The 24,996-nt window shown below is 36.5% G+C and overlaps 1 protein-coding gene, 1 long non-coding RNA gene and 1 other non-coding gene across 5 annotated transcripts; 1 reads left to right on the top strand and 2 right to left on the bottom strand.

The window, feature by feature from the left end:
* Positions 1-547: 547 nt before the first annotated feature.
* Positions 548-654, bottom strand: LOC145003682 (small nucleolar RNA R71). The gene has a single exon (XR_013662129.1). It is a non-coding gene; the product is annotated as a small nucleolar RNA R71 (small nucleolar RNA).
* Positions 655-11,661: 11,007 nt separating this feature from the next.
* LOC145001677 (uncharacterized) lies at positions 11,662-21,554 on the bottom strand. Of its 3 annotated transcripts, none has more exons than XR_013661680.1 (4): positions 21,216-21,554; positions 20,946-21,100; positions 12,026-12,301; positions 11,662-11,948 (listed from the first exon to the last, which is right to left on the bottom strand). It is a non-coding gene; the product is annotated as an uncharacterized LOC145001677 (long non-coding RNA). The 3 variants fall into 3 exon arrangements; XR_013661683.1 differs by having other exon boundaries at positions 12,059-12,301; XR_013661682.1 differs by having other exon boundaries at positions 21,221-21,554.
* Positions 21,555-23,178: 1,624 nt separating this feature from the next.
* On the top strand, positions 23,179-24,074 carry LOC145002490 (protein MODIFYING WALL LIGNIN-1-like). The gene is made up of 3 exons (XM_078961749.1): positions 23,179-23,304; positions 23,406-23,596; positions 23,694-24,074. The coding sequence occupies exons 1-3, from the start codon at positions 23,209-23,211 to the stop codon at positions 24,043-24,045; spliced, it is 639 nt and encodes a 212-aa protein (XP_078817875.1). The 5' UTR covers positions 23,179-23,208; the 3' UTR covers positions 24,046-24,074.
* The last annotated feature ends 922 nt before the right edge of the window (positions 24,075-24,996 follow it).

The raw sequence follows: 24,996 nt of genomic DNA, 5'->3' as shown, positions 1-24,996 counted from the left end.
ATTTCCACATTTAAATAAGTGATTTGTTTTAAAATGTTTCTCCAGTTCTCATGACGTGAGGGATATATCTCACGACGTGAGTTTAGTGTTTTCGAGTTTCTCATTTATTTTCTTTCTAGATCACTTTTACGCATATTTTTCTAGTTTTGTTTTATCATGAATTGTGTGGGACATCACAACCATGTAAATGGATGAGTACAAACGACATATAAGGAAAGAAAATAGATGGGGTCTTGATCCACCAAAAATCTCAACCACTACAAAGTTCGAACTACCAAGACATATTCTTGGCATGCTAAAGGAGTTACCATTTTGGGGAAAGAGCACGAGGATGGTTATGAGCATTTACAAGAGGTGGTGGATATTTCAAATTATTTTAATGCACCAAATGTAAGTAAAGATGCGGTGATGCTTCGACTTTTTCCAGTCACATTGAAGGGTGAAGCTAAGGAATGATTAAAATCACTTCCCTTTGGAGAAATCATGACTTCGGGCCAATTTTAAGACTGGGTTCGTAAACCCGTTTACCATTTCTTCAAAAGTGGCGAAGCTAAAAAGAAACATATTAAATTTTCAATAATTAGAGAGGGAGTCGCTATATGAAGCTTGGGAACGTTACAAGAGATTGTTGCAGCATTTTCCTTAACATGACTTTAATGTGCAACAAGAAATCTTGATATTTTATGATGGAGTCAATGTATGTACTTGCCAACTTCAAGATTCGCAAGGGCCTATGACAATGAAGGATCTAGCAACAAATAAAGATTCGATTGAAGAATTTGCTAAGCATTCAAGAGAGTATCACAACCCAAAGGAACATTTCACAAAAGAAAAACCAATTACAGATGGAAGTCAAGATGCTATCAGTTCAGTAATTGCAAAGCTCGACGCAATGGAAAAAAATCACAAAATTGGGAAGATCAGTTCAAGATAGATGCGGAGCTTTTGGGGGACCCCATTCTATAAGGGATTATGAATTGGAATTCAAATTGTCAACCCAAAAATGTGAGAAAGTTCGAGAAAGGCATTCAAAAGACAGGTTTCCTACAAATGAGCAAGGTTCAAGATGATGGAGAACGGGGAGGTTACACTTCCACCTAACGTAACTTAGAGTGGGAAGTAGTCCAGCTCACAACACCTAAGAAAGAAGCGTTTCTCGGGAGGCAACCCAATTTTTAAGATTTTTCATTTTCTTTTCCTTTTGATTTTCTTTTTCGTTTTTGTTTATAGTTTTAATTTAGTTTAACCGAATGACAATGTGTTTTTCTAGCCTTTTTCATCTTATTTTCTAGTGTTAAACGAAACTGAAGCAGTGAATGAGCTTAACTGAAAAAAGTCATGCGATTTTGGAAGATTACAATTAAAGACCTTGTTTTTGAATAAGTATGGGGTTCCCACCTAGTGAAGACATGAGTTTTCAAAAAAAAAAAATCAGAAATAAGATGTTGGGATTGATCCTAATCCATTAAGTAGAAAAATGACGCTCTGAGAAGACACAATGATGTGGCATCATGAGACAACGCCGTGACATTAGTTATTTTCCCGAATAATGTCCATCAAATTGTTGGATTAGTGTCTAAGCGTGTAACCATATTTGGTAAGTACTTGACCCGGTTGTGCATGGTCCTTTTGGGTTGTCTTCACTAAAGCAAGTTAACTGGAGAAATAAATAGAGAGAGAGGTTATTATGATTTATTAATATGTTATCAGAATAATATATTAAAGGAGAAATCATATTTGTTTATTTAGTATTTGTCAATAATTAATTAGGAATTAATTTTGTGATCAAGTGTAATTAATTAAACTAGAGGGGCTGAATTGTAATTATGTGATAGTTGCAAAATAGGGCAATGGTTATCCTAGTAGTAAGATGGATGAATTCAAGGGATAGGATATCCTTGAAATCGTCCAAAGGTCCAAGAGATAAAGGTTATCAAGACTTATCTTATGATTGCTTGGTGGGCAAGCAACTAGATAAGGATAAGGACTGAAACTCTAATCTCAACCCTATATAAAGACCCCTAAGGCATAATAAATCGTCCACTTGATCCCTAGGGTATCTAGAGCCAATTTCTACCTCCTCCTTTCTCTCTCTATAGCCTCTCCAATTGCTTGTAGTGTTTGTGAGCCATTAGAGGCACTACACTTGTGTTACTTGCTTTCAAGACTTAGGGTTTGAAGATTGAAGTTGCTATTGCAATATAACAACAAGAGGTATGTGATCTAACCTTCTATGTGAATTTCGAAAACAGTAGGCCACATTAGGGTTTTATTAATGTGTTCATAATATTGTGTATCTAATAGTGAAAACATAGATCCAAATCTAGAGTTGCATGCACACATAGGATTGTTTGTATAAAAGCCATTAGTAGTATCAAAGCCTTTGGTTAACTTGTTTTCAATTATTATTATACAATTGTATGAACTTGACAAATTAGGGTTTATAGCCAATAAACCCTAGGAGGCAAGAAATTTCGAGATTAGGGTTTCCTATCCCTAATTTGCGAAAATTATGAAAAGGTTTTTTGAATCCTTTCCTTTAATCCAAGATTTGAAAATATAGGGTTTGCAAACCATAAGATTTCGGGATTAGCCTCCTTCCCCAAGATAAGATCCTAAATTTTAGGGATTTGGATAATCTCATATCTTGTAATTATCTTTTAAATGGTTAAATATGGTAATTAAAGATTTTGAATTATCCCATCCCCTTGTTTTCGAAATTTAGAGGGATTAAAGAGATTAGGATAAGTTAATTGTTTAAATGGTAATTATCCTTATGATTTAGATAATCCCTTATGATTTGATAATTTGAATTAATAGTTTAATTTAAGATAATTATTAAATCAATAGTTTTAATATTTAAAATTTTAATTTAAATGGTATTAAATTCGAAAATTTTAAATTGAAGATTAAAACCCTAGTATTTTGAAATGTTTAAAATACACCCTATACTATTATATTATTACAAGCTTAATAAATATACATGTATAATTAAAAGGCTAGTCTTACCGTTAGTAGGCCTCATTCACGAAGCCGGTCTATAAGGTGGGTATAAGGTTGATGCCTATAAAATGGCGCTTAATGGGTGTACACTCACACCCACCGCTTGCTTGACTGGTGGAGGGTCGTTAGCCAAACGAGTAGGATATGGAAATCCTCTCTTCAATAATAAGTATAATGAAACTATATAAAGTAACTAAACATTTTTACAAATTCCTAATTCTAGTTACTTTAGGCAAAAGTGAAATTGATGCAATCCCATGAAATTACACATTGCACCCTTGCTAAGAAGTTAGTGGAGCATGTGTGGTTTACCGGCACACTAATTGGTTCTAAGCACAGGTGGTAAAGGGTGATTCATTGTTTGTCATAGTTTGATGGAGCATGTGTGGTTTACCATCACATCGAATAGGTGATTGTAACAATGACGGCACCATGTAGATTTGCATGGTTATTCACACCCACTTTGTGATGCTTGGCATCCCAGTCACAAATAAGAGGGGCATATCGAGATTTAAACATGTCATTGAAAAGTTCAGTGAATCTCCAAGAAAATCTAGGAATTATCAATACATTTAAAACTTAAGCTTATGTTTTTCATGGTGAAGAATTAGTGAATCGTCATTCACTTACCTCCAAATTATTTGCGTGTTGGATTACAACATCCCTTTTCTAATATGTAAATAATGTTGTTGGATCCTAGCCCTAATTTTTCATTTTTGGGTGTTTAATCAGGGATTCAATTCTAATCAAACTTTGTCCTTTCTATTTGTAGATGGCTAACGCAAACAATGTTGCTGCTAGCTCATTCACGCTAATGAGTCTTTGTCAAAAAGTGACTTTTGATGGATCGAACTTTAGCGAATGGATAAGATACATTCGTACAATTGCGCGCTACAAGGACAAAGAGTATGTCCTCGACGAGAAGCTCGAGAAGATCAATCCAGAAGTTGCTACTCCCGAGGAAATGGCTGTCTTTGAGACCCACGAACGTGATCCAACGAAAGTCCATTGCATCATGATAGCCACAATGAACCACGAATTCCAAAAGTCCTATGAGGACATGTATCCGTATGAAATGCATCAAGACCTAATGGAGAGGTACCACCAAAGCGCGAGGCAAGAGGTCTATGAGATCATCACGAATATTATCACCGCTAAGATGGGAAGTGGAGAATCTCTTACCATGCACTTGCAAAAGATGCAAAGGTATGTTGATCGTCTTCACAAGTTAAATGTTAAGTTTGGGGAGGATTTGGCCATCGACATTGTTCTGCACTCCTTGCCCTCATGCTACAACCAATTTAGGATGACCTACCACATGAACAAGGAAGAGGTCACCATAAGCAAACTCCAAGGGATCCTAAGGACTGCTGAGAGAAACCTTAAGGAAAAGTTTGTTGCACTGACTCCCGCTCCACCCGTTGCTACTGTTTTGGCAATTGGGAAAAGAATGGGTAAGAAGAAGAAGGCTCCGAAGAGCCACCACAAGGGAAAGTCCCAAGATGGTTCCTCTTCTAGTAGGACCAAGGATGGACCTGCTAAGACCACCTCTAACCCAAAGGAGGCAGAGTGCCACTATTGCCACAAAATAGGGCATTAGAAGAGAAGCTGCCCGGAATATCTGCAAGCCATCAAGGATGGAAAGATCAAGCCATCTTTCGCAGGGACTAAGAAGAAATAGGGATGTGGAGCATGGAAGAATAAATCTAATCATAAGAAACAGAAGATCATCGCCTGTCACCAAGATTGGAGTGTATTCTTTAGTGTTTAGTAATGGATTAGGTTTAGATTTAAATCATTGTTTCTACTCGCCACATATGGTAAGAAACATCATTTCATTTCATGGTTTGCTTAGACAAGGATTTAGATATTCATTTAATAATGAGAATGGTTCTATTTATGCTTATCTAAATGGTGTTTTATACTTTGAAGCAATGCCTTGTAATGGAATTTATGAAACTGTTATGGTTGTAGATAACCTAGGAAATGATGTGTTGTGTATGGATTCTTCCAATAGTATGGATAAAGCTTGTTTGTGGCATTGTCGTCTTGGACATGTCAACAAGAAGCCCATAGCCCAACTCCAGAAGGATGGAGTGTTGGAGTCATTCGACCTTAGGGAAGATGACACGTGCGAATCTTGTTTACTTGGAAAGATGACCAAGTCACCCTTCATTGGAACTTGTGAGAGGGGTGAGGGTTTATTGGATCTCGTACATACCGATGTATGTGGGCCCTTTAGATCCACCACAAAGGATGCAAACCGTTTCTATGTGACTTTCACCGATGATTATAGTACATATGGGTATATTTACTTAATCAAGCACAAGTCAGAAACGTTTGAAAGTTCAAAGAGTTCAAGCATGAAGTGGAGAATCAATTGGGTAGGAAAATCAAGATGCTTCAATCCGATCGAGGAGGAGAGTACCTAAGTCTTGAATTCCACGACTATCTCAAGGAATGCGGAATAGTTTCGCAATTGACGCCACCTAGGACACCGCAGTTGAATGTTGTGGCAGAAAGGCGTAATCGAACCTTGTTAGACATGGTCCGTTCTATGATGAGTCGTGCTTCACTACCTATGTCATTCTGGGGGTATGCCTTAGAGACTTCTGCCCATATCCTTAACCGATTCCCTACAAAGAAGGTTGCCAAAACACCTCACGAGATGTGGACAAGGAAATCTCCCTCATTGGCACATACCAAGGTTTGGGGCTATGAGGTTTTCGTAATACGTGAGACTCACAACAAGCTCGAACCTCGTAGTGAGCGATGTATTTTCATCGGCTACCCGCAGAGATCCTTTGGATATCTCTTCTATAGACCGAGTGACAATGTTGTCTTCGTTGTGAGCAGAGGGTTTTTTCGAGAGCGAGAACTCATTAGCCAAGGAGACAGTGGGAGGCAAATCGATCTTGAAGAGATTCAAGATTCAAGCGATGAAGGAACCTCTAACGCTGGCACTCAACCCGAGGAGGAAACTCCAGTTGAACCAATTGACGAGTCCTTACCTCTTATACGTTCCGAAAGAGTTAGAGTTCAACCCCAGTTTTATGGTTTTCATATTACTGCCGAAGGGGACATGTATATTAGTGATGGTACACTAGTAAATCTAGATGAACCTAATAGCTATAAGGAAGCCATGACAGGCCCAGAGTCTGCAAAATGGAAAGAGGCGATGGATAGCGAGATTCAGTCCATGTATGACAACCAAGTTTGGAATTTGGTTGACAATGTGCCCGGACGTAAGACGGTTGGGTGCAAATGGATCTTCAAGAAGAAGACCGACATGGATGGGAATGTGCACACATATAAGGCGCGATTGGTGGCGAAGGGCTTTACTCAAACTCCCAGAGTTGACTATGATGAGACCTTCTCACCAGTTGCGAAAATAAAATCTATTAGGATGATGCTAGCCTTTGCTGCATTTCATGACTATAAGATAAGGCAGATGGATGTCAAGACCGCTTTCCTTAATGGGAATTTGGTTGAGGATGTTTACATAGCTCAGCCAGAGGGTTTTGTCGATACAGAACATCCCAATAGAGTGTGCAAGCTTGAGAAGTCCATTTATGGACTTAAGCAAGCATCTCACAGATGGAATCTTTGCTTCGATGAGAAAGTCAAAGAGTTTGGATTTGTACGAAGCGAAGATGAATCATATGTATATGTCAAGGCCAGTGGGAGTATAGTTAGCTTCCTCGTTTTGTATGTTGATGATATACTACTCATAGGAAAAGACATCCCGATTCTGTAGGAGGTCAAGTCCTGGCTCGGGAAGTGCTTCGCTGTGAGGGACCTCGGAGAGGCTTCCTATATTTTGGGAATAAGGATAGTGAGAGAACGAAGTAAGAGACTAATAGGACTTAGTCAGAATACTTACTTGGATAAGGTAATAAAACGTTTTAGTATGGAAAACTCGGAGAAGGGAGAACTACCAATACAAAGTAATGCCAAATTGAGTAAGACTCAAAGTCCGAGTACCGAAGCCGAGATAGCAGAGATGATCCGAGTGCCTTACGCTTCCGCAGTTGGCTTGATCATGCATGCTATGACTTGTACTCGCCCTGATGTGGCCTTTGCTTTGCGCATGGTTAGTAGATATCATGGGAACCCTGGCAGAGCTCATTGGATTACAGTCAAGAATATCCTTAAGTACCTTCGAAAGACCAAGGAATGGTTTTTAGTCCTCGAAGGGAGTGATGACTTAAAGGTGTGAGGGTATAGTGACGCCAGCTTCCAGACTGACAGAGACAACTATCGTTCGTAGTCAGGCTGGGTATTTACCCTAAATGGAGGAGCAGTGACTTGGAAAAGTTCCAAGCAGGAAACTATAGCTGATTCAACGTGCGAATCAGAGTACATTGCAGCGAGCGAAGCGTCAAAAGAGGCGATATCGTTGAAGAACTTCATTGGTGACCTTGGAGTTGTACCTGCCATAAAGGAGCCTATGGAAATTTTCTGTGATAATGAAGGAGCGGTTGCCTTGACCAAGGAACCGAGGGATCATGGTGGATCTCGGCATATCAACAGAAAGTATCACTTTATTACACTTCGAGTAGAAGAAGGACTCCACGTGGTTAAGAGGATATCATCAGAAGATAACCCAGCAGATCCGCTTACGAAGGGACTGAGTAGGGTTAAGCACTTGCAGCACGCTAGGAGAATTAGGCTGAAGGATGATATTAGTTTGGATTAGATAGTTGAGAAACATGTAATAGATAAATGTAATTGACATTTGATGATTAAATAAGGGAGTATTATTTAAGGGTTTTGTCTTATGTTAATTGTTTAACTATTGTTTCACTTTGCATGTTTTGACTTCCAGAATAATTGAGTTTATTAAGAATAATCAAATTATTCAAACAGTCCACAATCGTTCATATGTTGGAAGTAGGTATGACTGAAGATTGTCATGAATTGGGGTGTAGATTTTATAAATGGAATTAGACATAGCAAAGGTTTGCTACAACGTTCATGAGTGCTTATGAACAAGTTTTGAGCATTGGAATAAACCCACGCTTGCTGGAATCACTTTATGGAATGTATCGCAAGTGATCGCAAGACGATCATATCATATGGTCTTAAAACCAAGATATATGATTTATTGTTTACTAATTGGTTGTGTATTGATAATGTGAAACCGCATCAGTAAATTGATGTCATAAAACTCATTGTTGTGTATAGTTGATTAATGAATAGTAAATGCATATATGTCGAAGTTTATCTGTTAATTTTATCCTAAGAGGGTAAAAGCGATATCACGGCCGCTCGATGATTTGATTTGACTTATGTGCCGGGCCCGGTCAGGACTGAATTGATGTGTTCAATTAAGTTCTATGTCAAATAAATCTGAGATCGAGAAACTAATTGCTAGACTATAAGTATGACATTGTTTCATTAGATTGTCTGCACAGTATCAAAACAGAGGACTGTACGATCCCTTATTTAAAGGACATGTTACTTATACGATCATAGTTCGACAGCGTCTTTGTGAGCTACGATTGCTAATCGAGTTGTACGTTGTATTTGTGGTTACTAGACTTATCCAAGTGGGAGACTGTTGGATTAGTGTCTAAGCCTGTAACCATATTTGGTAAGTACTTGACCCGGTTGTGCATGGTCCTTTTGGGTTGCCTTCACCAAAGCAACTTGACTGGAGAAATAAATAGAATGAGAGGTTATTATGATTTATTAATACGTTATAAAAATAATATATTGAAGGAGAAATAATAATTGTTTCTTTAATATTGGTCAATAATTAATTAGGAATTAATTTTGTGATCAAGTGTAATTAATTAAAATAGAGAGGCTGAATTGTAAGTATGTGATAGTTGCAAAATAGGGCAATGGTTATCCTAGTAGTAGGATGGACGAATTCAAGGGATATGATATCCTTGAAATCGTCCAATGGTCCAAGAGATAAGCGTTATCAAGGCTTATCTTATGATTGCTTGGTGGGCAAGCAACTAGATAAGGATAAGGACTGAAACCATAATCTCAACCCTATATAAAGACCCCCGAGGCATAAGAAATCGTCAACTTGATCCCTAGGGTATCTAGAGCTGATTTCTACCTCCTCCTTTCTCTCTCTATAGCCTCTCCAATTGCTTGTGGTGTTTGTGAGCCATTAGAGGCACTACACTTGTGGTGCTTGCTTTCAAGACTTAGGGTTTGAAGATTTAAGTTGTAATTGCAATATAACAACAAGAGGTATGTGATCTAACCTTCTATGTGAATCTTGAAAATAGTAGGCCACATTAGGGTTTTATTCATGTGTTCATAATGTTGTGTATCTAATAGTGAAAACATAGATCCAAATCTAGGGTTGCATGCACACATAAGATTGTTTGTATAAAACCCATCACAAATCTATTACCATGACATGGAATCCCTATACCACGCCGTGGCGGTCTTATTTAGCTTGATCATTACGACTTCAAACACGACACTACGACTTGGTGTTGCTTTCCTATGTTGTAGCTGAGGTTCATCATACTTTTTCAAGATGGTTCTTGGTTTATTTTGATCCAACACGTTTACATTCACATCCAAGAAAAAAAAGGCTTAAAAGTACTATTTTCATCCATTATACGAGATGTCCAACCTTTTCCATACTCTTTCAAGAATTCGATTTCGCAACTACTACCCAGGGGAGTCTGTTCCGATTTCTCCTTTTTATTTTTATGTTCTTTAATTGTTTAATCATGCAATGGGAACATTGCGTTATTTAAGTGTGAGATACGGGATTGAATATAGAAAAACAAACATTCTTAAAAAAATGCAATATCGAAAAATAACTAGGATTTAAAAAAAATTATAAGAAATATTTGAAATAATAATCTAAAACTAATATATATATATATATATATATATATATATATATATATATATATATATATATATATATAATATGTTGAGATCTAGTTTGCTAGTGCTATGTGGGGTGATCTGATGTGAGCATCGATGTTTATTTGAGCCATCGTATGTTCTAGTGACACTATATTAATTGTCACAATACAATAAATGTTTTTTGCGACACATATTTGTGTCCTTAAATACTAATGCGATTCTAGAATTAGAATACTAATATAGCGACACATTTTTTAGCTATAATATAAAATTAAAAAGGCTAATTAAATAATAATCCATGAAAAACAATAAAAATTCCATTGTTTTACATCAATACCAAATAAATTTAAATATGGAACGACATAGACGCTAAATATAAATATAAATAACAAAAAAAAACATGAAACTTCGTTGCAGCTGAACTTCTTCCCAAGCTTCATGTTATCTTGAATAACCTCATATAGGGAAAATCAGGAAAGAGTAGTGTATCAACTCTTAATACATTAATCCATGTATTTTGTGTTAACCCATTAAGTCACTATGTTCAGATTAAGTCAACAAGAAACAACCATATATGGTTGTCCATATTATGTGCTTAACTCATTAAGCCCATCAAGTAATAAAGAAACAACATCTTAAGTGTTATGGATGGGGTGTTGCCTTGATAAACAACATTTAAAAAATGCAGTAAAAAAGTAAATGATAATAAAGAATTTTAAGAAAAAATGACAAGAAAATCTTACTCCATATAGCCATGGTTGCAACATCACCAACTCTTATCCCACTTTGAAGCACTCTTGTATATCCTCCCGTTATATCTTTGCATTAACAATATATAGTTTAACCATAGTTAACATTTGAGTAAAAAACTTAACCAAAGAATAGGTTTGATATTCACTTGTATCGGTAAGACAACTCTGTAAATAGCTTGTGAATGACATCACCCATTCGCAGAAAGGTAGCAGCATGCTTAGCAGCCCAAGGGGTACCGTGCAAAAGCTATAGGGACAAACTGTTAATCAATTGTAAAAATAATTTATTAAGTCGTATAGAGAAAAATCAAATAGAAAAATATTATGTAATGATCGCAAATACATAACATAGTTTCAAAACATTTCGCTCAAAGAAAAAAAGTGGAAAATGAAATACAGTAAATGAAATTACAGGTTACACACCTCGTTTCCAAGTTGCGCCATGTTATCAGTAAGACGAATGAACTTCTTTTCCCTAAAACAATTACAAGTAAAGGGGATGAAGTAAATTATAAAAAAGTTGATCTACATATTTGTCAAGTCTTATAATTCAAAATATTCTAATTAGAAAACCAAAACATATACTCCTTTTTAAAAGGAATTGCATAAGAATGTTATATAAATCAGTATGTTAATTCACCTTGGCAACAATAATTTCTATTTGTTAATGCTTGACCAGTTGAAAGACCATGGTCCTGCAGAATTAGAACACATTTCAATGTTTTCTTCATAGGTGGCATGTAATGGTACACACACAAATGTATAAAACAAAATTTTGACTTATTTGAATTTCATAAGCTGAATTTGAAGATTCAGTGACTCGTAGGAAGATTGAGCTTCTTGAACTCTTTCATGATTCCTACTAGAATAACAAGATGTAAAAAACTTGTAATGTGAACTGTATTAAATTTATGAGATTGAAGATAAGGTTAGTCAATAAGAGACAAGTATCTCCCTGTTGTACTTAGTAAGTTATCATTTATCAGTTCCATTTCTTTGTGATTTCATTCCATCATAACAAATATTCCATAAAAGAAAGGCAATATATGGGATTGAGAGCAAAAATAAAAAAGGAAAACTATTGTATTCACCATAGGAGCATAAATGGGGTCAAAATTCCCTTCCTCATCAATTTCTTATTTAGAGCTTTATCAGTCCATACAACATGTCCGTGATGATACCTTTAGATAAGATTTCTACTTAATTTCACCGTTTAAGAAATCTAAAAAAATCAAAAACTTCAAAACTAAGCCAACAAATCTTTTTCATGATTATGAAAAAGGACATAGATTCTTATCAGCTTAGCATCTCCTCTATTGCAATTGATGCAATTATAAAAGCCTGCAACAACACAATTAGTGAGATCATTATTAAATTGGTGTTAACAATTTTCAAGTTAAAGTTGTTTATTTTCTCACTATCTCCAAGGAGAAACATCAACCAGTACTCACAGATCTGTCGAATCCCAACATGAAGCATCTTGTAACATCTTCTTTTGTAGGTTGGCAACTGTAACACCGAAAATTTCAAACAAAATTTTCAATTTTTATAAAACATAATTCCATCGATATTCATAAAAACAACCATTTTAATTATCCAACAAAACAGTACAAAATCCCAAGATCATAATATCAAGCTCCGAACGTGTGTGTATACGGATCAAGCCGGCGCCTTCCCGCGGTCATCACTAGTACCTGAAACAAATAACATCAACACTGTAAGCACAAGGCTTAGTGAGTTCCCCAAAATACCACATATAACACATATTAGCCACTCTAGGCTATAACTCTGTGGGTCCGTGCACCCAAACTTTGTGAACCCTCAGGTTCTAGCTCTGATAAACATACACCACATAAATCACATAGAAATCATGCAGTACAACACAAAACATACATAGCATACAAATACTCTATCACATAACTCTGGTTACCTACTCAAGGTAAAGTATAGTGAGAAGACTCACCTCGCGTATCTCGGTATCTCACGAATCCTGGAAATCCCTCGTGCTCGATCCTCCGAGCTCTAATCCTCCTATGACATTATATGCTTCTAATTAACACTTTATATCTCTAAGGTTGACTATCAAAAGGAGTCAACACTGGTCAACTCTGGTCAACGGTCAACAGTCAACTCTGACCGGACTCGGCGAGTACCAAGGCGACTCGGCGAGTCTGGGCGTATACACCAATTTCCCTGGAATCCTCCCTTGACACGTCGAGCATTCACTCAACCCGACGAGTTCCACCTGGCATGAGTTGTGGGTCCACCACGACTCAACTCGCCGAGTCTCAAAACAACTCGGCGAGTCCAGTTTGACTCAATCCACCGATCCATTCTGACTCCCCCTTGACTCACTGAGTCCACCCTCCTCAACTCGGCGAGGCCACTTACTGTGTGGTCGGGCAACATTCATGCTACTCGCTGAGTCTGTTCTTCGGACTCGGCGAGTCCGTGCCATGCACTGACTCAATCTTTCTCTAAAGGTCAGATCCAGTCCATTAATCCATAGATCCAGTCCCTCCAAGCTCATTTAGCACGTAAAGTTACAATCTTGATGCACATACAACCTCTATATGACCATATATGATGTTTTTGACTCATTTACTACAACACAAGGTCATGGACTCCATTGTCATACATAAAGCTTGATGAGTGAGACTCTCTGGACCTCTATGGGTCCAGATCCATAACCTTAACTCAAGGAGGGAACCAATGGGCACCAAATCATCCCATAAATGACCATCATAAGCCCTAAATTGCATAATGCTTCACCAAACAGAAAATAGTCCGAGATCATACCTCTAGAGTGATGATCTAAGCCCCAAATCCACGAAATAGCAACCTCCTTTGCTTCCTCTTGCCTAGAGTCTCCTTCTTCTTGCTAAATAACACACACAAGGTCAAGAAATGCTCCTTTCTCTTCACAAATCGCTCAAGAGCACAAGGGTCTCTCACTGAGGGTTGGGTGAGCACAAATGACGGCCATAAGGCCCCTTAAATAGGCCTCAAACCCGGAAATTTAGGGTTTCATTACACAACGCAGACTCGCCTAGTCCAGGCACGCTTCATTGCCCAAATCCGCGTCCCTACTCGGTGAGTCTGAGCTCCAACTCGCCGAGTCCTCCTCACAATTCAACAAAATTAAATTTACAAGATACCTGGTAAAATCCGGATGTTACAGCAACTATATCTATCACGCCTTGATTTCAGATCTGAATACAACATGAAGTATTCTCTTTTCAAGTTACAAATGATAAGAAGTGTATTTATGTATTTAATATCAATTTAAATTCATAACAGGAAGGAAAGACATTATACAAGAGCATTAAGATGCTAAAAAAGGACAGAAACTAATTTGGGGACTAATCTACTCCTATAATCAAGGAATTTACATAAAAGAGTTGATTCCTAAAATACTCTAATGACAGCTCACGCCAACATTCCCCCTCAAATTGGTGTATGCAATTCATGGACACCCAATTTGTCAAGTGAGTTGTAAAAACTTTTGTTGCATATAGCTCTTGTGAGAATGCCTGCCAACTAATCTTTAGATTTAACAAAAGGAAATCAGATTACTCTCTCGTCAAGATTCTGTTTAATAAAGTGGCGATCCACCTCCACATTTTTTGTTCTGTCATGTTGTATTGGATTATGTGAAATACTAATAGCAACTTTATTATCACAAAATAAGTCCATCTCACATGTAGGAGCAAATACGAGTTCAATCAACAATCTTTTAGGCCATAATAATTCACATAACCCTTTAGCCATCCCACAAAATTCTGCTTCTGCACTTGACAATGCCACAACCTTTTGTTTTTTACTTCTCCATGTAACAAGATTTCCACCAACAAATGTGAAGTAACCAGAGGTAGACTTTCTGCCAGAAATTTTTCAGCCCCAATTTGCATATGTATATACTTCTATCCTTGTATGGTTATTTTTTGAGAAAAATATTCCCTTTCCAGGAGAAGATTGCAAGTATCGAAGAATCCGAATTATAGCATTCATATGATCTTTACTTGGATGATGCATAAATTGACTTACAATGCTCATGGCAAATGCAATATCCGGACGTGTATGACAAAGATATATCAATTTCCCAACCAATCTCTAATATCGTTCTTTATTTGTCGGGACTTGATCCGGGTATTCTCCAAGTTTATGATTTTGAACGATTGGTGTATTTGGTGGCTTGCAGACAAGTAGCCCAACCGCTGATAATAAATCTAGAATACATTTTTGTTGAGAAAGGAATATACCTCGCTTTGATCTCGCGACTTCATTTCCCAAGAAATATTTAAGTCCTCCTAATTTTTTCATTTCAAACTCTATTGCTAATTGTTTTTGGAGTCTTGATATTTCTTCTTTATCATCTCCTGTAACTATCATATCTTCCACGTAAAAAATTAACATTGTTATCTTGCCTCCTTAGTGTTTCAAGAAGAGAGTATGATCTGCATTGCTTTGATGAAAGCCATACTTCTTCATTGCGAAGCTCAATCTTCCAAACCATGTTCTAGGTGATTGTTTTAGCCTATACAAAGCTCGTTGTAATTTACACACCACTTTTTTCTTTGAGGTTGTAGTGTATCCTTGTGGGATGTCCATGTAAACTTCTTCCAAGTCCCCATGGAGAAATTCATTTTTTACATCAAATTGATGCAATGGCCAATCAAGGTTAGCTGCAAGAGACAACAATACTCTAATAGTATTCAATTTAGCTACTAGCGATAAGGTTTCTTTGTAGTCTATCCCATATGTTTGTGTGTAGCCTTTTGCTACCAACCTCATTTTATATCTCTCGACTAATCCATCTGCCTTTTACTTGACAAATAATTCCCATCTGCATCCCACCACTTTCTTTCCTTCGGGAAGAGGGCTCAAGATCCAAGTTTCTCTTTTGAGTAATGCACCCATCTCTTGTGCTTCATGAACATTAGTAGGGTCAATATTTTCGTTACTTTTACTTCTCGCTGATGTAGGACTAGTCGGTATAAGTTCACTTTCATGACCCCAATCAAATTGTGACCAATTCGGTACTTCATCTTAAGTTTCCCGCTGAAGTACAGAGTTAGATTTTTTTGAAAAAAAAGTGTCTGACTCTAGGAAGGTCACGTCCATAGTCACATAATTACGTTTATGAACTGGATCGTAACATCGATAGCCTTTTTTATGGGAGCCATAACCTAGGAAAATGCATCTAACAACATATGGATCAAGTTTTGTACGTTGATCCTTATGTAAATGAGCATAAGAAACACACCCAAACACCCGAGGACGAAGCATCATCATGGTAGGTATGGAAACATATGAGGATAGAACCTAAAATGGAGTTTTAAAGCCCAAGACTTTGGAAGGCATCCTGTTAGGGAGATACACCGTTATAGCAACTACATCAACCTAAAAATGATTAGGAATATGTGCTCCAAATAACAATGCCCGAGTAGTTTCAAGGATATGTCTATTTTTTACTCAGAAACACCATTTTGTTGTGGTGTTCGTGGGCAAGATGCTACATGAATAAGCCCATGTTGTTTACAATAATCACAAAATCTATGATTAACATATTCCCCACCATTATCTAATCGAAGAATTTGTAGTTTTGTCGAAAATTGGGTGTGAACCATGGTATGGAATGACTTAAACATGTCTAAGACTTCATCTTTATGTTTGATAAAATGCAACCACGTCATACGTGTACAATCATTTATAAAGGTCACAAACCATCGTGTGTTTGACATAGTAGAGATAGAAGAAGGCCCACACACATTTGAATGTATTAAAGCAAAGGGAACATGACTTTTATTAGTACTTAATGGATATGGAACTCGGTGGCTTTTAGCCAAAATGCATGTGTTACATCTAAGATTGCAATTTGATACATTCAAGAATAACCAGGGAAACAAGTGTTTCATGTAACCAAAAGATGGATTTCCTAACCGTCTATGCGAAAGCCATATTTCATGTTCTTTGTTTCCATTCGGATGATGAACCAGATGTGACTACCCTATATTGAAGTCATCCACGTAATACAAACCCCCTCTATTAGTACCACGCCCAATTATCTCCTTGGTGAGAATATCCTGAAATAAGCAAAAGTGAGGATAAATTAGTACCACATAGTTCAGTCCTGTAGCAACTTGCCCAACAAATAACAATTTATGTGAAAGAGAAGGGAGATGAAGTGTATTAAATAATGGTCCTTTAACTGTGGATACACCTCTATTAGCATTACCAATGCTTGTCCGTCGTGGTATGGAAGTCTTTGAGAAATCAGTAGAATCAAAGGTCATGTGGTCTGTGGCTCCAGAATCAATGATCCATTCATTTTTTTTAGCATCCTCACATGAATTAAAGAGTGCAATACCTGAATCTTCACTTGTCGAATGTTTATTTTGAATCTTTGCATCTGGAATGAGAGAAACGTGTGACATTCCTTCAGCAATTGCTGCCATGCCAATGGTCTCACTACCATAAACTCGATTTCCTTCATGATTTTTCTTTGCTTGGAAGTCATTCCACCAATCTGGATACCCGTGAAGCTTAAAGCAAGTTTCACGAGTATGTTTCTGATTGCCACAATGAGTACACTTGGTATCACTAAAGGTTCTACCCTTAGATACACCATATTTCGCATTACCTGATGAGGCAGGTTTTGAGGACTGTCCAAGCTTAAGTCCTTTTGACGCCAAGACTACCCCATAAATGTTCTCAGCTTCATCATTATTCATAACTGTTTGGCAAACTGCTTCACGGCGGACATGAGCATAGGATTGTTCAACTGTGGGGAATGGTTGCAGTTGTAGTATGTCACTTCGAATACCAACAAGCCGATCATCAAGTCCATCTAGAAACGCATACACACTGTCTTCTTGAATCAACATATTATATTTTTATATATCATTAGAGCATTCCATGGGATTAGGGCGACAGAAATCTATTTCGCGCCAAATACCTTGTAAATTATTGTAGTATCTTTCCAACGAGCCACCATTTGCTTCAGGTCACCCATCGTCGAAGTGCATAAACTTGGGATTTTGCTGTTGGAAACCGTATAAAGTTGCTGATCAGTGATGGGTTCATCGAGTTGATCAACCATTCTTCCACAATGGCATTATCTGTGTGCCATTTACGTAAGGATGGGTCTGTCTGTAATGGTTGTGGGAAATCACCATTAATATATCCAAATTTGTCTATTCCTGAGATGTACATCTCAACAACTTGAGACCAAATAGCATAATTGGTATCATCTAGTTTTATGCTAATCGGGGCAGCGGAAGGTTCAACTATAAGGGGTGGTATGTCTGCCATCTGAGCAGAATTTGTGGCATTCAAGGTTTCAGAAGAAGAAATAGAAGAACCATCACCCATGATGCTTGATCTCTACGAAGAGGAAGAATGATATGGTAAAAGGAGTTGATTTTCAAAAGGTAGAAGAGAGTATTTGGATCAAACTGTGCTCTAATACCATGATAAGAAGGGTATTTTTATATTTCATATATAAAATACCATGATAAGAAGTGTATTTTGCACCCGCTTGTACACAAGACTAGAGACAATTGTAAGCTCCTTCTCCATGCTTGGTACCTAGATGATGGGACTGTCATTGGGGATTCAAAGGAGGTGGTTAGAGTGTTGAACATAATTCGGTTGCATGGTCCAGATTTGGGTCTTGAGTTGAACATCAAGAAAACGGAGATTTTTTGGCCCTCATGTGATGGTAGGAAGCTTCGGGCTGATTTATTCCCTACGGAGATAGGGAGACCTTCTTTGGGGGTGAAACTCCTTGGGGGGGCTGTTAGCAGAGACGCGGGGTTTATTAGCGGGCTGGCCATGAAAAAAGCGGTCAATGTTGTTGATTTAATGGGCCTTCTTCCACAACTATGTGACCCGCAGAGTGAGCTCCTTTTGCTTCGATCATGTATGGGCATTGCAAAACTTTTTTTTGGCTTAAGAACATGTCAGCCAGTATACATAGAAGAGGCAACGTTATTCTTTGACAAGGGATTGTGCAGATCTATTGAGGATATGGTGGTATGTGGAGGCCCCTTCTTTGGAGACATTCAGTGGCGCTTGGCTTCCTTACCTATTCATTTCGGTGGTTTGCGTTTGTACTCGGCCTACGAGGTTTCCTCCTACGCATTTGTAGCCTCGAGGGCCCAATCTTGGGCATTACAAGACCACATCTTACGTGACAGTGGCATATGTGGTATGGACTCGGATTATCTATGTGCTATGACTCGTCTCTGTGATACGATTCCGGGATTTGACTGTAGCGGTTTCACTAATAAGGACACCGCCCCCCCCCCCCCCCCCTAAATCCCAAAAAGCTTTGGCGTGTGCCCTTTTTAGCAAAATCGTCCAAGATATGGAAGTCAACTTCGATATGACTGTTAGACAGAAAGCAGTCTTTGAGTGTCTGCGGACGCCTCATGCTCAGGATTTTCTGCTAACTATCCATATTGATGGTCTTGGCCAGCATATGTCTCCTGTGGATAGGAATGGCAATGGGCGGGTTCGGGGCGGGGCATGGATTCCCAAACCTGCCCCGATAACTTTCGGGTATCTTATCGGGGAGCCCCATTGGGTTTCGGGTTTCCCCGTCGGGTTTCGGGTATCTTATCGGGTTTACAACAACTGATAACGAAATCTTTATTCTCTTTTAGGGTACCCCAATGTCTTATAAAATATACATGTTCTAGCAACTCTTTTAAATTAAAAACATGATGCATCACTTTAATAAAATAAACTGGACGTTATATAAAAAATTATTTGATTTAAGTTTTGTTTAATACGTCAAAACACATAAAAATGATCATTAACACCAGATTGTTAATAACTAAAAAAATTGTCCACGATAAGTATTTTATATTTGAACGTGTACAATTAACAGCAAAATTTTTTGAACATATATATATATATATATATATATATATATATATATATATATATATATATATATATATATATATATATATAATCGGGGCGGGGCGGGTCGGGGCGAGGATAACCCACTCCCTGCCCCGAACCCGATAAAAAACCCGATAACGACCCGTTACCCGACCCGAAATGATCGGGTTTCAGATTTCCCCGTCGGGTTCGGGTTTTTTTGCCATCCCTACCTGTGGAGTACCGAACTATCCTTCGTTACCGCCTCATGATTCCCATATTCCCAATTGACGAGATATGCCTAGTTTGTCGCAAGGCATGTTTGGATACCTTTGGGGAATACGCAGTTCATTGTAGAGAGCTCCCTGGTTTCAAGTATAGCCATGATGTGGTTCGGGATGTTCTCTTTGATGCTTGTCGGCGTGCTGGTATATCTGTGAAGAAAGAAGCGCCAGTGAACTTTTTGACGGACCCGCAGGATGGCAGGTTCACACTTAGACCGGCTGACATTTTGGTCTTTGGATGGATAGGAGGGAAGCATGTGTGCGTAGATCTTACTGGTGTCTCTCTTCTCGTTGGTTTGGGGATCGGAGGTTTCGCAACTGGGCATGCCGCTTTTAAAACCGTTGCGTGCAAAGTGGTAAAGCACGAGAATGCATGTAGAGAAAATCAACATGTGTTTGTTCCTTTTGCATTCGATACATTTGTTTTCTCGCACCAGAGGCGGCGGAGCTCCATAATAGAGTCCAACGGATCATGCATTCTAATGTCATATCTCCTAGATCCACAAATATTGTTTTCAAAAGAATTGGTTTTGTCATCCAGAAAGGGCTAGCGGCACAGCTTGTTGCCCGTTTGCCTTCAATCGATATGTATTGAACTGACAATTAGTTTATATATATATATATATATATATATATATATATATATATATATATATATATATATATATATATATATATATATATATATATCCATATTTAAAAATTTTAATTCATAATTGGAAGGAAAGACTTTATATAGGAGCATAAGAAGCTAAAAGAATGACAGAAGCTAATTTGGGCACTAATCTACTCCTATAATCAAGGAATTTACATAGAAGAATTGATTCCTAAAATACTCTAATGACAGCTCACGCCAACAATAAATAAATAATATGCATCTTAACTCATTAATGGTTGGTAGAAATACTAAAGACCATACATGATGAAACAGAGAGATGCATATATTAGGATGTACCACTAAGAAATCCTCCGTTTAACCACTATCTTTCATATTTAGATTAATTAATCCCAGTATTAGATGGTTAAACCCATCAATATATAATACTGTGAGTGGTGAATATTGGTTGCTTGTTTTGATTAAGTCTAGAGCCAGTCTTTGTGAGTGATAATGTAACTGTGAGTGGTGAATATTGCATAAATTAATCATGAAACGAGAAGTAACCTGGTAACAAGCGACATGTATCTCAAAAAATGTTGATTGTGTATGATTGAACATTGTTGTTATTATCAATGAAACGAATGTCAAGAATTTCATGACCGCTTACGGACAACATAAATCCTCTTTGACGGCTTCAAGACAACAAATCAAACAAAAACCTAGAAGGATAAGAAGAACTACTAAGTTCACCGAAGCAATGTTTACAAAATCACCTTTGTACGTTTTTATTAGGAGAGTTGTAGCAACACAAGGAAGAAGGGAAAAAGTACAAACCTTACCTGTAGTAGTGGAACAAAAACATGAGAAAGCGAGAGGGTTGCATCGCAGCAGCCGTCGCAATCGTTGTCCATTATGTCGGCCATGTGGTGCGGATGCGTCGCCGCAGGAAGCCATCGCCGGTTTGATGTGGGAACAAATTGGCTCTCTACATGGTAGTTACTAGTCCGATTTGGGGGCTACATGGAGTAGAGGATTGAAGGGTGAAATATGAAGTGAGAAGTCGATTCTATGCTTTGGCGTCTGATTAGGGAATAATATAAATAAGAAAATTAGTTAACATGTATCCAGGGAAGGGTTAAATTGTAACACTTTTTAATCGGATCTGGTAACTCCATCTTCGTGAGTGTTGTCTGTATCTGGAAGTATTTTCCTATTCTCTATTAAAAACTATTAAAAATCATATATTATGTTGATAAGAAATCAATTTCAGGCATAACTCAAGCTTTTAATTTAGTCCATATATTAAAATTTTAATTTAATCCCTACACTTTTTAATAATAGGCATCTTAGTTCCTTTTGTTTTTTTCTTTTTCTCCCAATAACATTTTAGAGCTATCTCATTACTTTTTTTTTTCTTTAAATCATGAATACGTTTATAACAAAAATTTAACACAAAAAGTTATTATTATTAACTATTAGATTACAAAATTTATATGATTCATTATTAACATTTTTTCTATAATAGCATTTAAACTTTATACAACTATTTATTATCATTAATATCAACTAGATAGATAGTTGTTTGTAATGTTTATCAATTGGAGCTTATATTATTATTTTATAATATCTAAAAATGTATATCTTCAAAATATTGGAAACAAAACTTTTATTTCAAGAATGTTTTTAAGTTTTTCAGGGAAAAAAAAAATCTCCTTTCAAATATCAAAAAAGAATTTTTATGGTTTGCAATGATAATTAATTAGAATGAAAATTAATCGATATCAAAGTTTGCTTTGTATCTCAAAGATCTTATTTTTTTCATATAACCAATTGTATGTTATCTTATCTATAGTTCAAAGTAAATAAAAATTCAAAATTTTAATTTTAAATAACTATGATACACTTAGAAACAAAACTTTCAATGGTGTGTATAAGAAAGTTTTTAAAAATTTATAAACAATTTGTGGTTTTTAATTTGTAATTTATTGTGTTGTGCTTATTTGTTTTTAATAAAATTGTATTATATTTAAATTTTCTTATATCAATGTCATTTCAATTATTAATTGTGTTTTCTTTACATGCTATTCAAGCGTATATTCTTTTTTGTAAATAATAATTACATTAAATGTCTTTACATACAAAACACGCACACATACACACACACATATATATATATATATATATATAATTTTAAATAACCAATATAAAAGTTTTAAGAAAACTTAAATCTTATTAATAAAATAAATGTTTTATAAATCTTTTATCCATGGTTTTTACGGGTAACCTAGTAATATAATAATAATAATAATAATAATAATAATAATAATAATAATGAAAAACTTATGCAAAATTTTATAAAAATCTTAATTGTTATTATATACTTATTTACCATTAAAGAATGCTTGACTCATGTTAGGTCGACATAAGAAAGTAAACGTCCTATATTTCATTTCTTAGTATCCACTTTAATGTGTACCTATCTATATATACCAAGCTTTAAAAAACGTAAAGCCTCACTTCACGACAATATCAAGGTTCAAGTTTTTCCGAGTCTTGGCGAATTACGTTCTTTGTAACACGTGACTTAAGTCGGCTATTTTGTATATAACTAATATTTTTATATGTATTTTCAATTATTTTCAATTTTTATACATATATATGAGTTAAAACGAAGTTTTGGTAAAGATTGACGGTACAAACCACAGAGCAATGGCATGTGCCATGATGAGTTTTTAGAACCTTGATATATACTTACACTTTCCTTCACAAGTTGTATTCATCCACAAGCTTCTCATTAACACTCAACAGTTTCACACAGACCTCATAAATGGATAGCAAAGTTACAGTGCACTGCGCAATTGCAGCGGTCCTCGGAATAATAGCTGCAGCCACCGGTTTTGCGGGGGAAGTAACTAGGGTTAAGGTTATAAAAAAAATCAATATGCCTGTTATTTGGTAATTAAATCTCACGAAATGATTTTGACATTATAATGATATATGTGTTGTGGGCATGCACGAATGCAGGTTTCTGAAGTCTTTATGGTGCTTGATTCGTGTGTTTATCCAAGTAGTCCAGCACTTGCACTTGGAATCGTATCAGCTGTGTTCACCATCATTACACGAATTTACATAAGTGTTTGGTTTGGTGGATCTGGTTGTTGTCGAAGTGACCCTAATTCGACCGCAATTACAAAACTCCTTTTTGTATTGTCATGGTACGTACGTAGGCCACATGGATATTCTTGTTTTCTGATTATCATCATGACTATCTTTACGCTATCGGATAAAACTAACATATTTTTGAACTTCCAGGATAGCTTCAGTTATAGCTGTGATACTATTGCTTACAGCTGCAGCACTAAATAATAGACAAGTCGGACAGATTGATTCATATGGTACTGTAATTAGATGTTATGTTGTGAAGCCAGGAATATTTGCAGCAGGAGCTATATTAGCTTTGTTGAGTGCAGTTTTCGGGATTTGTGCGTATCTTACAATATCTTCAGTAACACTAGCCGCGACAGGTCCTACAGGTCCACTCCCAGTTGGTGCCGGTGTTGATCTCGAGAAATTTCCTCAGCAATACCCTCCTCAGCAGTACCCTCGTCAGAAATACCCTCCTGATCAGCAGTACCCTCCTCAGCAATACCCTCCAAAACAATAGAAAAAAAAAATAGCCAATCCATCACACGATCAGTTTACACACTTTTTTGATCGTTCGCATATATTCATGAGTATATCGTATATATATGAAACTTTGGTGCAGAGAAAGAAGATTTTCAAAGGTTGTTACTTTGAAATTTACTTTTTATGGGTGTGTTTGCAATTTCAGAGTTTCTCGGATGTTTTATCTCAGTTACTATGTTTCAGTTTCCAAAAAGTTTGAAGTGTAATTTATAGTTCAATTTTCAGTCCTTCGGTTCTTCTAGTTTGTGTAAGTCATCGATTATTAGAATATTTGTTGGATGGAGAAATCATATATGAAGCCTTACTTGTATACCTAATGAATTTGGTTCTCTCTAATGAGAATTAAACAAAAATTTAAGATCGTTAATGCTTTTTAGACAAAAGGTTAAATTCGTTGGATTTTTTTGATAAACAAAACATGATTGAGATTTTTGAACAGTTTCGAAACTTCGTTGATCTTACAAGTAATTTTCTCAATATTTAAATTCACGTCATAAATCATGTCATTCGTTGATTTTCATTAGCCGTTTGACCCTATTAAGAGTTGAACAAAAGTGTAAGTTAAGCTTTTTTAGACAAAATGATAAGTTGGTTGGGTTTTCTTGAACATACAAAACATAATTGAAGTATTTTAAACGGTTTAGAAACTTCGTTGAACTTATCATTTCCCTTCATTTTATCCCAATATATCTTTTGTTATACTTTTGTAAACAATTTTGCATTTACTTGTATACCTAATGAATCTAACTGATACATTTGTCATAACAAAGTTTTTTTGGAAATACTAATATCATATATGCTACATATTAACTTCTAAACATCTTGTTCTATTTATAATACTAGCGTGCGGTTGAACCTCATCGTCGTCATCATCATCAATTAGTACATGGTGATTTTGATAAACTTGTTACAAACATATTTATGTTAG

This window comes from Lactuca saligna, chromosome 6 (genome assembly GCF_052625555.1).
Source record: "Lactuca saligna cultivar CGN05327 chromosome 6, ASM5262555v1, whole genome shotgun sequence".
Lineage (NCBI taxonomy): Eukaryota > Viridiplantae > Streptophyta > Magnoliopsida > Asterales > Asteraceae > Lactuca > Lactuca saligna.
Note: the sequence above shows the minus strand (reverse complement) of the source record. Positions and strands in the feature narration are given on the sequence as shown.